The sequence below is a fragment of the Oncorhynchus masou genome, chromosome 33, assembly GCF_036934945.1.
Source record: "Oncorhynchus masou masou isolate Uvic2021 chromosome 33, UVic_Omas_1.1, whole genome shotgun sequence".
Classification (NCBI taxonomy): domain Eukaryota; kingdom Metazoa; phylum Chordata; class Actinopteri; order Salmoniformes; family Salmonidae; genus Oncorhynchus; species Oncorhynchus masou.
The window spans coordinates 2688092-2703708 of NC_088244.1; the positions used below are offsets into that span (position 1 = coordinate 2688092).

At 46.7% G+C, this 15617-nt stretch overlaps 1 protein-coding gene across 2 annotated transcripts in view; it reads left to right on the forward strand.

Moving 5' to 3' along the window:
* Positions 1 to 15617, forward strand: part of LOC135527681 (synaptophysin-like) — a 34813-nt gene that overhangs the window by 17124 nt on the left and 2072 nt on the right. Inside the window, exons 3-7 of one of the 2 annotated variants that reach the window (XM_064956173.1) lie at positions 7910 to 8034; positions 8238 to 8436; positions 11923 to 12114; positions 14040 to 14308; positions 14999 to 15617. The exon at positions 14999 to 15617 is cut by the window's right edge and continues 2072 nt beyond it. In XM_064956173.1, the coding sequence (XP_064812245.1) occupies positions 7910 to 8034; positions 8238 to 8436; positions 11923 to 12114; positions 14040 to 14308; positions 14999 to 15020 (807 nt within the window). In that variant the 3' untranslated portion in view covers positions 15021 to 15617. Of the gene's footprint in view, positions 1 to 7909; positions 8035 to 8237; positions 8437 to 11922; positions 12115 to 14039 lie in introns of both variants that reach the window. The other variant, XM_064956174.1, reaches the window with a different exon arrangement.

Below are 15617 nucleotides of genomic sequence, written 5' to 3' on the forward strand. Positions count from 1 at the left end.
CTACAGGGTTGATTACTGTACTACAGGGTTGATTACTGTACTACAGGGTTGATTACTGTACTACAGGGATGATTACATTACTACAGGGTTGATTACTGTACTACAGGGATGATTACTGTACTACAGGGATGATTACTGTACTACAGGGATGATTACTGTACTACAGGGATGATTACATTACTACCAGGTTGATTACTGTACTACAGGGTTGATTACATTACTACAGGGTTGATTACTGTACTACAGGGATGATTACATTACTACCAGGTTGATTACTTTACTACCAGGTTGATTACATTACTACCAGGTTGATTACTGTACTACAGGGATGATTACATTACTACAGGGTTGATTACTGTACTACAGGGTTGATTACATTACTACCAGGTTGATTACTGTACTACAGGGATGATTACATTACTACCAGGTTGATTACTGTACTACAGGGATGATTACTGTACTACAGGGTTGATTACTGTACTACAGGGATGATTACATTACTACAGGGTTGATTACTGTACTACAGGGATGATTACATTACTACCAGGTTGATTACTGTACTACAGGGTTGATTATTTACTACCAGGTTGATTATTTACTACCAGGTTGATTACTTTACTACCAGGTTGATTACTTTACTACTTGATTACTGTACTACAGGGTTGATTATTTACTACCAGGTTGATTATTTACTACCAGGTTGATTATTTACTACCAGGTTGATTATTTTACTACCAGGTTGATTACTTTACTACTTGATTACTGTACTACAGGGTTGATTATTTACTACCAGGTTGATTATTTACTACCAGGTTGATTACTTTACTACCAGGTTGATTACTTTACTACTTGATTACTGTACTACAGGGTTGATTATTTACTACCAGGTTGATTACTTTACTACCAGGTTGATTACTTTACTACAAGGTTGATTACTGTACTACAAGGTTGATTACTGTACTACAAGGTTGATTACTTTACTACCAGGTTGATTACTTTACTACTTGATTACTTTACTACAGGATTGATTACTTTACTACTTGATTACTTTACTACAGGGTTGATTACTTTACTACTTGATTACTTTACTTCAAGGTTGATTACTTTACTACTTGATTACTTTACTACTTGATTACTTTACTACTTGATTACTTTACTACAGGGTTGATTACTTTACTACAGGGTTGATTACGTTACTACTTGATTACTTTACTTCAAGGTTGATTACTTTACTACTTGATTACTTTACTACTTGATTACTTTACTACAAGGCTGATTACTTTACCATGAGGTGGATTACTGCAGATGTGGCCCGGGCAATACATTTCAATGTCCGTACTGTGAGACGCCTAAGACAGCGCTACAGGAAGACAGGACGGACAGCTGATCGTGGCAGACCATGTGTAATAACACCTGCACAGGATCGGTACATCCAACCAACACACCTGCGGGACAGGTACAGGATGGCAACAACAACTGCCCGAGTTACACCAGGAACGCACAATCCCTCCATCAGTGCACAGACTCTCCGTAATAGGCTGAGAGAGACTGGACTGAGGGCTTGTAGGCCTGTTGTAAGGCAGGTCCTCACCAGAAATCACCAGCAACAACTTCACCTATGGGCACAAACCCACCGTCGCTGGACCAGACAGGACTGGCAAAGTGCTCTTCACTGATGAGTCACGGTTTTGTCTCACCAGGGGTGATGGTTAGATTCGCGTTTATCGTCAAAGGATTAAAAAACAACAACATTTATTTCACCTTTATTTAACCAGGTAGGCCAGTTGAGAACAAGTTCTCATTTACAACTGCGACCTGGCCAAGATAAAGCAAAGCAGTGCGACAAAAACAACAACACAGAGTTTCACATGGAATAAACAAAAGTACAGTCAATAACACAATAGAAAAGTCTATATACAGTGTGTGCAAATGGAGTAAGGAGGTAAGACAATAAATAGGCCATATTAGCGAAGTAATTGCACAAATTGACACCGGAGTGATAGATGAGCAGATGATGATGTGCAAGTAGAAATACTGGTGTGCAACAGAGCAGAAAAGTTAATAAAACAATATGGGGATGAGGTATATTGGGTGGGCTATTTACAGATGGACAGGTACAGCGATCGGTAAGCTGCTCAGATAGCTGATGCTTAAAGTTAGTGAGGGAGATATAAGTCTCCAACTTCAGTGATTTTTGCAATTCGTTCCAGCCATTGGCAACAGAGAACTGGAAGGAAAGGCGGCCAAAGTAGGTGTTGGCTTTGGGGGTGACCAGCGCAATATACCTGCTGGAGTACGTGCTACTGGTGGGTGTTGTTATAGTGACCAGTGAGCTGAGATAAGGCGGAGCATTTAGTTTTATTCGTATTTAAGAGCAGTTGGAGGCCACGGAAGGAGTGTTGTATGGCATTGAAGCTTGTTTGGAGGTTAGTTAACACTGTGTCCAAAGAACGGCCAGATGTGTACAGAATGGTGTCGTCTGCGGAGAGGTGGATCAGGGAATCACCAGCAGCAAATGCGACATCATTGATGTATACAGAGAAGAGAGTCGGCCCGATAATTGTTGGTCCGGACAACAGGCCCTCCGATTTGACACACTGAACTCTATCAGAGAAGTAGTTGGTGAACCAGGCGAGGCAATCATTTGAGAAACCAAGGCTCTTCAGTCTGCTGATAAGAATAAGGTGATTGACAGAGTCGAAAGCCTTGACCAGGTCGATGAATACGGCTGCACAGTAATGTCTTTTATTGATGGCGATTATGATTTCGTTTAGTACCTTGAGCATGGCTGAGGTGCACCCGTGACCAGCTCGGAAACCAGATTGCACAGCGGAGAAGGTACGGTGGGATTCGAAATGGTCAGTGATCTGTTTTTTAACTTGGCTTTCGAAGACTTTAGAAAGACAGGCTAGGATAGATATAGGTTGGTAACCGTTTGGGTGTAAAGTGTAGGATAGATATAGGTCTGTAGCAGTTTGGGTCTAGAGTGTCACCCCCTTTGAAGAGGGGGATGACCGCGGCAGCTTTCCCATCTTTAGGGATCTCAGACGATATGAAAGAGAGGTTGAACAGGTTGGTAATAGGGGTTGCAACAATGGCAGCGGATAATTATAGAAAGAGAGGGTCCAGATTGTCTAGCCCAGCTGATTTGTACGGGTCCAGGTTTTGCAGCTCTTTCAGAACATCTGCTATCTGGATTTGGGTGAAGGAGAAGCTGGGGAGGCTTGGGCAAGTAGCTGCAGGGGGTGCGGAGCTGTTGGCCGGGTCTGGGGTAGCCAGGAGGAAAGCATGGCCAGCCGTAGAGAAATGCTTAATGAAATGTTTGATTTTCGTGGATTCATCATTGGTGACATTGTTTCCTAGTCTCAGTGCAGTGGGCAGCTGGGAGGAGGTGCTCTTATTCTCCATGGACTTTACAATGTCCCAGAACTTTATGGAATTAGTGCTGCAGGATGCAAATTTCTGTTTGAAAAAGCTAGCCTTAGGTTTTCTGACTGTGTACATTGGTTCCTGACTTCCCAAAAAAGTTGCATGCCGCGGGGACTATTTGATGCTATTGCAGTCTGCATGGGGCTTGGGGCTCTGCAGTAAAATAAAACAATGATAACTACCCTAAACAACAGTATTCAAGGCATATTGACATTCCCTCACGACGCCAGGACAGCGGAGTCAATCACCACCTTCCGGAGACACCTGAAACCCCACCTCTTTAAGGAATACCTAGGATAGGATAAAGTAATCCTTCTCACCCCCCCCCCCCCTTAAATTATTTAGATGCACTATTGTAAAGTGGCTGTTCCACTGGATGTCATAAGGTGAATTCACCAATTTGTAAGTCGCTCTGGATAAGAGCGTCTGCCAAATGACTTAAATGTAAATGTAAATGTATGATTAGAGAGAGACATAAAGTGAGGCATAAAGCAATCACAGGTGTTGATTGGGAGAGCTAGCTAAGACAACAATGGGAAAGACAACAATAGCTAATCAGCTAAGACAACATACAGGTAAAATGGCGATGAATGGGCAGAGAGGGTCAGTTAACTACACACAGGGCCTGAGTTCGAGGCTGGGGCCGACAGACAAACAAAATAAACAAAAATGGAGTACCGCGATTAATGAACAGTCCAGCAGGCATCATGTGGCCAAGTGATCATAGGGTCCAGTGAACAGCAATAGATGAAACAGGGAAGCTGTTAGGTAGTCGTTAGTATGCTATCAAGCGGGGGACACAGAGTTCATAAAGTTAGCAGGCCGGGGCTAGCAGAAGCTAGTTCATAAAGTTAGCAGGCCGGGGCTAGCAGAAGCTAGTTCATAAAGTTAGCAGGCCGGGGCTAGCAGAAGCTAGTTCATAAAGTTAGCAGGCCGGGGCTAGCAGAAGCTAGTTGATAAAGTTAGCAGGCCGGGGCTAGCAGAAGCTAGTTCATAAAGTTAGCAGGCCGGGGCTAGCAGAAGCTAGTTCATAAAGTTAGCAGGCCGGGGCTAGCAGAAGCTAGTTGATAAAGTTAGCAGGCCGGGGCTAGCAGAAGCTAGTTCATAAAGTTAGCAGGCCGGGGCTAGCAGAAGCTAGTTCATAAAGTTAGCAGGCCGGGGCTAGCAGAAGCTAGTTCATAAAGTTAGCAGGACGGGGCTCACAGATGCTAATTCATAAAGTTAGCAGGCCGGGGCTAGCAGAAGCTACTTCACCGACGTCCGGCAAAGGCCGGTTGAGGGCACATCGGACGGAGTTGCGTCGGCAGACTAGTCGTGATGGATCGGCGGGGCTCTGTGTCGACAAAGGGTCCAGGCCAGTCGTGATGGATCGGTGGGGCTCCGTGTCGACAAAGGGTCCAGACTAGTCGTGATGGATCGGTGGGGCTCCGTGTCGATAAAGGGTCCAGACTAGTCGTGATGGATCGGCGGGGCTCCGTGTCGACAAAGGGTCCAGACTAGTCGTGATGGATCGGCGGGGCTCCGTGTCGACAAAGGGTCCAGACCAGTCGTGATGGATCGGCGGGGCTCCGTGTCGACAAAGGGTCCAGACCAGCCGTGATGGATCGGCGGGGCTCCGTGTCGACAAATGGTCCAGGCCAGTCGTGATGGATCGGCGGGGCTCCGTGTCGACAAAGGGTCCAGACCAGTCGTGATGGATCGGCGGGGCTCCGTGTCAACAAAGGGTCCAGCCAGTCGTGATGGATCGGTGGGGCTCCGTGTCGACAAAGGGTCCAGACTAGTCATGATGGATCGGCGGGGCTCTGTGTCGATAAAGGGTCCAGGCCAGTTGGCAAAAGAGGTATTGTAGCTGGAGTCATTTTGTTTGCTAGCCGGGAGATGCGCCTGGCTCGAGGCTAACTGGTGCTAGCTTCGGAAAAGGGCGTTAGCCACGATAGCCACTCGGTAGCAGCTAGCTAGCTGCGATGATCTGGAGTAATGGTCCAGCGCTTACGGCAGGAATCTGTAGTGGAGAAAAGCAGTCCGGTTGATATCGCTCTGTGCAGACTGGCGGGTATTATCCAGGCTAAAAGCGGCTGGTGTCGGAGCCAAAGGTAAAGGCCGCTAACAGTGGCTAACAATGACTAAATAGCTAGTAGCTAATTAGCTGGTTAGCATCTGGTGGCTAGCTTCTGATGGAGGTTCTAGCTATAAGGTCTAAAAATAGCACGCCCGTATCACATTGGGTGAGGCGGGCTGCCGTAAGGTATATTTAATATTTAATTTAAAAATGGAAAAGATATAGAAAAATATTGAAATATATACAAAAAAAGACAACATAAAAACTATATTTACACAGGACAACGACAAAACACGTCTGCACTGCTACGCCATCTTGGATTGTATGTTACACTGAGGCCTATACTCTGGAGCGGGATCGATTTGGAGGTGGAGGGTCCGTCATGGTCTGGGGCGGTGTGTCACAGCATCATCACACTGAACTTGTTGTCATTGCAGGCAATCTCAACGCTGTGCGTTACAGGGAAGACATCCTCCTCCCTCATGTGGTACCCTTCCTGCAGGCTCATCCTGACATGTCCCTCCAGCATGACATTGCCACCAGCCATACTGCTCGTTCTGTGTGTGATTTCCTGCAAGACAGGAATGTCAGTGTTCTGCCATGGACAGAGAGATCCCGTATCTCAATCCCATTAAGCACGTCTGGGACCTGTTGGATCGGAGGGTGAGGGCCAGGGCCATCCCCCCCAGAAATGTCAGGGAACTTGCAGGTGCCTTGGTGAAAGAGTGGGTTAACATCTCACAGCAAGAACGGGCAAATCTGGTGCAGTCCATGAGGAAGAGATGCACTGCAGTACTTAATGCAGCTGGTGGCCACACCAGATATTGACTGTTACTTTTGATTTTGATCCCCCCCTTTGTTCAGGGACACATTATTCCATTTATGTTAGTCACATGTCTGTGGAAAGTGTTCATTTTATGTCCCAGTTGTTGAATCTTGTTATATTCATACAAACATTTACAGATGTTAAAGTTTGCTGAAAATAAACGCAGTTGACAGTGAGAGGACGTTTATTTTTTTTGCTGAGTTTAGGTTAGAGTCAAAGTGAAAGAGACAGTTGTACTTGTGAAGGTCTGTTTTTTGTGTTGTGTGGTGTTGTTGAGCCCTTGTTTGTGAGTTTTATTGTCAATTAGTCAACCATAACTTTCAAATGAATTGAAGTGTGTTGAACTTGGAGAGTGTTAACTTGGCTTTCACACTGCACATATCAGTCCCTCAGTGTCTCGGAGTGTTGAAATCATACTGTTATTCTTTATTCTCCTGGCCCTGCGTTTTTCTTCTCTTCCCCTCTCCTCTCCTCTTCTTCTCTCTTCCCTCCTCCTCTTCTTCTCTCTTCCCTCCTCTCCTATCCTCTTCTTCTTTCTTCTCTTCCCTCCTCTTCTTATCTCTTCTCTCTTCTCTTCCCCTCTCCTCTCCTCTTCTTCTCTCTTCTCTCTTCTCTTCCCCTCTCCTATCCTCTTCTTCTCTTTTCTCTTCCCTCCTCTTCTCTCTTCTCTCTAATCTTCTCTTCCCCTCTCCTCTCCTCTTCTTCTCTCTTCCCATCTCCTCTCCTCTTCTTCTCTCTTCTCTTCCCTCTTCTTCTCTCTCCTCCTATCCTCTTCTTCTTTCTCCTCTCCTCTTCTTCTCTCTTCCCCTCTCCTCTCCTCTTCTTCTCTCTTCTCTTTCCTCCTATTCTTCTCTCTCCTCCTATCCTCTTCTTCTCTCTTATCTTCTCTCCTATCCTCTTCTTCTTTCTTCCCCTCTCCTCTTCTTCTCACTTCTCTTCCCTCCTCTTTTCTCTCCTCTCCTATCCTCTTTCTCTCTTCCCTCCTCTCCTATCCTCTTCTTCTCTCTCTCCTCTCCTCTCCTCTCCTCTCCTATCCTATCCTCTTCTTCTCTCTCCTCTCCTATCCTCTTCTTCTCTCTTCTCTCCTAACCTCTTACTCTCTCGTCTCTCCTCTCCTATCCTCTTATTCTCTCTCCTCTCCTCTCCTATCCTCTTATTCTCTCTCCTATCCTCTTCTTCTCACTCCTCTCCTCTCCTATCCTCTTCTTCTCACTCCTCTCCTCTCCTATCCTCTTCTTCTCTCTCCTCTCCTATCCACTTCTTCTCTCTCCTTCTATCCTCTTCTTCTCTCTTCTCTCCTCTCCTATCCTGCTCTCTCCTCTCTTCTCCTATCCTCTTCTTCTCTCTCCTCTTCTTCTCTCCTCTCCTATCCTCTTCTTCTCTCTCCTCCCATATCCTCTTCTTCTCTCTTCTCCTCTCCTCTTCTTCTCTCTTCTCTTCTCTCCTATCCTCTTCTTCTCTCTGCTCTCCTCTCCTATCCTCTCCTCTTCTTCTCTCTTCTCTTCACTTCTCTCCTCTCCTCTCCTCTTCTTCTCTATTTTCTTCACTCCTCCTCTCCTATCCTCTTATCTCTTCTATTCTCTCCTTTCCTGCAGATCTTTGCCATCTTTGCATTCTCAACATGTGGGAGTTACTCCGGGATGTTCAAGATGAGTGTGCTGTGTAAAAACAGGACAGAGAGCGACCTGAGTATAGGGGTGGAATTTGAGTATCCTTTCAGGTTAGTCAAGGTTCTCTCTGTTGATCAGGACCAGGGCTGTTATGGCCTGCTGAGTTATAGACTCAAGGAGCTAACATAGGTCTTTAGCTCCAAGGCAAAGGTTATTCATCATGCGAGTATATGGTTAATAATGGAACTTCCTCCAAAATACTATTCCATATCACAAGGTCCGTGACTATCCTCCTGCTCCTCTCTTTCTTCAGGCTTCACCAAGTATACTTTGATGCCCCGACCTGCAAGGGGGGTCCACCCGAGCGTCTCTTCCTGGTTGGTGACTACTCTTCCTCAGCAGAGTTCTTCGTCACCATTGGTGTGTTTTCCTTCCTCTACTCCATGGCTGCGCTCAGCGTCTACGTCTTCGCCCTGGAGAAGTACCGGGAGAACAACAAGGGACCACTCATCGTGAGTGGGGGAGGGTCCCAAGGGAATAGTGTGTACAGGCATGATAAGACAAGACAGATAAGTGTCAACCTGTGCCCGAGCTGCTGTGGTATGAATTTGTTTTTTAAATATATATACTGAAAAAATATATAAACGCAACAGTGTTGGTCCCATGTTTCATGAACTGAAATAAAATATTCCTGAAATGTTCCATAGGCACAAAAAAAAGCTTATTTGGCCTCCCAGGTGGCGCAGTGGTCTAAGGCACTGCACTGCAGCGCTAGCTGTGCCACCAGAGACTCTGGGTTCTCGCCCAGGCTCTGTCGCAGCCGGCCGCGACCGGGAGGTCCGTGGGGCGACGCACAATTGGCCTAGCGTCGTCCGGGTTAGGGAGGGTTTTCCTTGTCTCATCGCGCACTAGCGACTCCTGTGGCGTGCCGGTCGCAGTGCACGCTAACCAAGGTCACCAAACCTTCGTCTCTCCTGAGCCCGCGTTGGAGTTGTAGCGATGAGACAAGATAGTATCTACTAACAATTGGATACCATGAAATTATTTCTCCTTTGCCAAGATAATCCTTCCACCTGACAGGTGTGGCCTATCAGGATGCTGATTAAACAGTGTGATCATTACACAGGTGCACCTTGTGCTGGGCCACTCTAAAATGTGCAGTTTTGTCACACAACACAATGCCACAGATGTCTCAAGTTGAGGGAGATTGCAGTTGGCATGTTCACTGCAGGAATGTCCACCAGAGCTGTTGCCAGAGAACTTAATGTTTATTTTTCTACCATAAGCCGCCTCCAATGTCAGTTTAGAGAATTTGGCCCAGGACCTTCACACCCGGCTTCTTCACCTGCGGATCATCTCAAACCAGCTTCCCGGACAGCTGATGAAACTGTGGGTTTTCACAACCGAAGAATTTCTGCAGAAACTTCCAGAAACAGTCACTGCATCTGTGTGCTCGTCGTCCTCACCAGGGTCGTGACCTGACCGCCGCTCGGCGTTGTAACCAAATTCAGTGGGCAAATGCTCACCTTCGATGGCCACTGGCACGCTGGAGAAGTGTGCCCTTCACGGATGAAACACGGTTTCAACTGTGCTGGGCAGATGGCAGACAGCGTGTATGGCGTTGTGTGGGCGAGCGGTTTGCTGATGCCAGTGTTGTGAACAGAGAGCCCCATGGTGGGGTTATGGTATGGGACACAGGAGGTTGGTGGCATCTTAATTGGGGAGAGCGGGCTCGTGGTAATGGCTGGAGCGGTATAGGTGGAATGGTATCAAGTACATCAAACACATGGTTTCCATGGTTTCCAGGGTTTCCATGGTTTCCAGGTGTTTGATATCATTCCATTGGCTCTGTTCCAGACATTATTATGAGCCTTTCTCAGCCTCCTGTGCCATGGACAGGCATAAGCTACGGAAAATTCACACAATTGCACAATTTTTAATGCACAGAGAAACTGTGACGAGATCCTGATGCCCATTTGTCGTGCCAATCACCTCACGTTTCAGCATGATAAAGCACGGCCCCATGTCTCTAGGATCTGTACACAATTCCTGGACGCTGAAAATGTCTCCGTTCTTTCATGGCCTGCATACCCATCAGGTATGTCACCCATTGAGCATGTTTGGGATGCTCTGGATCAACGTGTAACACAGGGTGTTCCAGTTCCCGCCAAATTCCAGCAACTTCACACAGCCATTGAAGAGGAGTGGGACAAGTTTCCACAGGCCACAATCAACAGCCTGATCAACTCTATGAGAAGATGTGTCGCGCTGCATGAGGCAAATGGTGGTCACACCAGATACTGACTGGTTTTCTGATCCACGCCCCTACCTTTTTAAAGGTATCTGTGACCAACAGATGTATATCTGCATTCTCAGTCATGTGAAATCCATGGATTGGGGCCTAATGAATTTATTTCAATAGATTTCCTCATATGAACTGTAATTGTTGCACATGTTTGTGTTCAGTGTATATACCGTTTTTGTCGTTATTGTTCTCCCCGCAAGTCGTCATAACATCGTCAGGTTCACCGCCCCCACCCCGCCCCCTACCCCACCCCCCACACCACCCCATCTCTTGGTTGGTTGCACCTGTTGGTCTGCCCTGTATGGAGTTTAGCCTGTTTACCAATCAGGTTCGCCGCCCCCTACCCCACCCCTACCCCGCCCCCTACCCCACCCCACCCCATCTGTTGGTTGGTTGCGCCTGTTGGTCTGCCCTGTACGGAGTTTGTGCGCCCAGCTGACTCAACTCCATCCCTCCACCCCCTACCCCACCCCCTACCCCACCCCACCCCATCTGTTGGTTGGTTGCGCCTGTTGGTCTGCCCTGTACGGAGTTTGTGCACCCAGCTGACTCAACTCCATCCCTCCACCCCCTACCCCACCCCCTACCCCACCCCACCCCATCTGTTGGTTGGTTTGCTCCTGTTGGTCTGCCCTGTACGGAGTTTGTGTGCCCAGATGACTCAACTCCATCCCTTCTTCAGTCGAGAGTTGTAACATATGTGCCATCTTGGTCAGGTGTTCTATAAAGGGAATGATGTCATAGACCTGCATAGCTCTAGAAGGATAACGGTGGCCATCTTGGTCAGGTGTTCTATAAAGGGAATGATGTCATAGACCTGCATAGCTCTAGAAGGATAACGGTGGCCATCTTGGTCAGGTGTTCAATAAAGGGAATGATGTCATAGACCTGCATAGCTCTAGAAGGATAACGGTGGCCATCTTGGTCAGGTGTTCTATAAAGGGAATGATGTCATAGACCTGCATAGCTCTAGAAGGATAACGGTGGCCATCTTGGTCAGGTGTTCAATAAAGGGAATGATGTCATAGACCTGCATAGCTCTAGAAGGATAACGGTGGCCATCTTGGTCAGGTGTTCAATAAAGGGAATGATGTCATAGACCTGCATAGCTCTAGAAGGATAACGGTGGCCATCTTGGTCAGGTGTTCAATAAAGGGAATGATGTCATAGACCTGCATAGCTCTAGAAGGATAACGGTGGTCATCTTGGTCAGGTGTTCAATAAAGGGAATGATGTCATAGACCTGCATAGCTCTAGAAGGATAACGGTGGCCATCTTGGTCAGGTGTTCTATAAAGGGAATGATGTCATAGACCTGCATAGCTCTAGAAGGCTAACGGTGGCCATCTTGGTCAGGTGTTCAATAAAGGGAATGATGTCATAGACCTGCATAGCTCTAGAAGGCTAACGGTGGCCATCTTGGTCAGGTGTTCAATAAAGGGAATGATGTCATAGACCTGCATAGCTCTAGAAGGATAACGGTGGTCATCTTGGTCAGGTGTTCAATAAAGGGAATGATGTCATAGACCTGCATAGCTCTAGAAGGATAACGGTGGCCATCTTGGTCAGGTGTTCTATAAAGGGAATGATGTCATAGACCTGCATAGCTCTAGAAGGCTAACGGTGGCCATCTTGGTCAGGTGTTCAATATGTCATTCTGTGAGTTTGATCTCTCATTCCCCGTTTTACCTCAGGATTTTGGCGTGACGTGTGTGTTCACCTTCATGTGGTTGGTCAGCTCCGCTGCGTGGGCTAAGGGCCTGTCGGATGTCAAGGCGTCCACGGACCCTGAGAAGGTGGTGGATCTGATCTCAGCCTGCGACGAGGAAGGGAACCTCTGTCGCGAAGTTCACGACCCCGTCATGTCTGGACTCAACACCTCCGTCGTGAGTGTCTGCTTTGGCTCACTATAACAGTTTACTGTAGCAGTGATTTTACAATGTGAGTGTCTCTGCTGTGTTCGGTTGCATTACAATAATATTGTCTACTTATGAATGGTTCCGGCGATCACTCTGTCAAAGCAATACCTTTCCATTCATTGTAACAGAGATCTTACGTTACATTGATTGAAATGAGATATTAATGATTGATCTGCGATACACATGTTTTTAATAATAATCCTCTCATGTGAGACTGTTGACTTCTCCCACGTCTTTTTGATCTCACTGGATCCCTGTTAATGTCATGAGAGATCTCCCTGGATCCTGGATCCTTGTTACTGTCATGAGAGATCTCACTGGATCCCTGTTAATGTCATGAGAGATCTCCCTGGATCCTGGATCCTTGTTAATGTCATGAGAGATCTCCCTGGATCCTGGATCCTTGTTAATGTCCTGAGAGATCTCCCTGGATCCTGGATCCTTGTTACTGTCATGAGAGATCTCACTGGATCCCTGTTAATGTCATGAGAGATCTCCCTGGATCCTGGATCCTTGTTAATGTCATGAGAGATCTCCCTGGATCCTGGATCCTTGTTACTGTCATGAGAGATCTCCCTGGATCCTGGATCCTTGTTAATGTCATGAGAGATCTCCCTGGATCCTGGATCCTTGTTAATGTCATGAGAGATCTCCCCTTGTCCTTGCCTCTCCTCCCCTCCCTTCCTCTCCTCCCTTCCTATGTCTCTTCCTATCCTCCCTTCCTCTCTCTCTCCCTTCCTCTCTCTCCCTTCCTCTCCCTTCCTCTCTTCCTCTCCTCCATTCCTCTCCTCCCTTCCTCTCTCTCTCCCTTCCTCTCTCTCTCCCTTCTCTCTCTCTCCCTTCCTCTCTCTCTCCCTTCTCTCTCTCCCTTCTCTCTCTCCCTTCCTCTCCTCCCTTCCTATGTCTCTTCCTCTCCTCCCTTCCTCTCTTTCTCCCTTCCTCTCTCTCTCCCTTCCTCTCTCTCTCCCTTCCTCTCTCTCTCCCTTCTCTCTCTCCCTTCTCTCTCTCCTCCCTTCCTCTGCTCCCTTCCTCTCTCTCCCTTCCTCTCTCTCTCCCTTCCTCTCTCTCTCCCTTCCTCTCTCTCTCCCTTCCTCTCTCCCTCCCTTCTCTCTCTCTCCCTTCTCTCTCTCTCCTCCCCCGTCCCCAGTGAAAGTTGTGCACATATCTAGTCTTATATATCTAATAGTAATATAACTGACCCCATCTCTGCCTCTCTCTCTCTCTGCCTCCCTTTCTCTCTCTCGCTCTCTCTCTCTGCCTCCCTTTCTCTCTCTCTCTCTCTCTCTCTCTCTCTCTTTCTCTTTCTGTCTTTGCCTCTCTCTCTCTGCCTCTCTCTCTCTCTGCCTCTCTCTCTCTGCCTCCCTTTCTTTCTCTCTCTCTTTCTCTCTCTCTCTCTGCCTCTCTCGCTGCCTCTCTCTCTTTCTCTCTGCCTCTCTCGCTGCCTCTCTCTCTTTCTCTCTGCCTCTCTCGCTGCCTCTCTCTCTCTGCCTCCCTTTCTTTCTCTCTCTCTTTCTCTCTCTCTCTCTGCCTCTCTCGCTGCCTCTCTCTCTTTCTCTCTGCCTCTCTCGCTGCCTCTCTCTCTCTGCCTCTCTCGCTGCCTCTCTCTCTTTCTCTCTGCCTCTCTCGCTGCCTCTCTCTCTCTCTCTCTGCTTCTCTTGCTGCCTCTCTCTCTCTCTCTCTGCCTCCCTTTCTTTCTCTCTCTCTTTCTCTCTCTCTCTCTGCCTCCCTTTCTTTCTCTCTCTCTCTCTCTCTCTTCCCTCTGCCTCTCTCTCTCTCTGCCTCTCTCGCTGCCTCTCTCTCTTTCTCTCTGACTCTCTCGCTGCCTCTCTCTCTCTGCTTCTCTTGCTGCCTCTCTCTCTCTCTCTCTCTGGCTCCCTTCTCTCTCCTCTCAGTGTTTTGGCTTCATGAACCTGGTGCTGTGGGGAGGAAACCTGTGGTTCGTCTTTAAGGAGACCGGCATCATCGCCCCCTTCATGCGCGCCCCTCCTCCCCAGGAGAAGCAGCCCGCCCCAGACTCGTACGGCCAGCAGGCGGGGTACGAGCAGGACCCTTACGCCAGCTCCCAGGGGGACTACAAGCCAGAATACAACCAGCAGCAGCAGGGCTACAACCAGGAGGGCGGAGAGTATGGCCACACCCCCACCTCCTTCGCCAATCAGATGTGAGGGGGAGGAGGAAATAGGGAGTGTGGAGGCGGTTGACGGCTGGCGAGTCACATTATGATATTGTTTTTACATGGTTATTGTATTATAATTATTTTACTTTAATATATTTTATTAGACATCCTTACTGTTATTATGAGGAATTATTATGACATGTTATGAAGAATATTTTATATTTATTTTATATATTATATTATTATATATTCATATATATATATATATATTGATTTATTTTTTTACTTTAAACTCAGTTTATTTTGTTTTAATTTAAAGCTTTAGCAATTAAACTCACACAGAATGAGTTTATTATCGCATAATAAATATATACTGTATGTGAACCTAAATAGGATTCTCCGTTATTTCGTTTTGTTCACTACCTCCACGTGTTCAGTTCCACTCAGTCAGGAGCAACAGGATGATCAGAATTAAGTCTTAGTGCCCTCAAATTCACAATCTGGATCCAATCCAAGCCAGTGCCACTGCTTTTCTCTCTCTCCCATTGTTCCCCTGTAATCAGACACTGATTTAGACCTGGGATTAGTTATCAGGTAGAACAGTACAGCTGGAAACTACAGTACCCACAATGCCACACTCCTTCCTGTGTGTCTGTTTGCACAGCGGACCTCTTTGGGTCAGATTTAAAACACCCCTCTCTCTTAATGTTTCCTGTCTTCTTTTCCTCTCCACAGAGAGTCAGAGTCAGCAGAGTGACGGGGGGGAGGAGTGTGGTGCCTGGAAACTACAGTACCCATAATGCCGCACTCCTTCCTGTGTGTCTGTTTGCGGATCTATCTGTGTGCTGAGTAAATGGGGGACGGGGGAGAGTTACCTAAACATAAAGAAGTAAGGGAAGAGGGAGGGATTAGATGTTAGTTATTGTGGTGAGAGAAAAAAAGAGAGCACATATGAATATAAACTTGAAGATAGTACCATATGGAAAATGTTATTATAAAACAAACATCTATTTAAAAATGGATTATAATGTTGACAATAGAAATATTAGATTGTTGAGAGAATTTATATGTATGTGCTGTATAGATATCACTATGAACAACTATATAGACAAACGTTTTGTAATGTTATGTATGGAACTATTCTAATGTTCAGATTCAGATTCTGAGTTTAGTAAATAAATCATTTGTAAACACTAATTCTGCCAAACACTGATTCCTCCTCCGTGCAACAATATGTACTTAAAAAAAAAATGTTTTGATATAATTGTATTTTATTCATCTGCTTGTTCTGTTGTGTTCTCTCTTTGGTTTTGTACGTCGGTTGGATTTACAGAATATCAAGGCAGTTTCATTA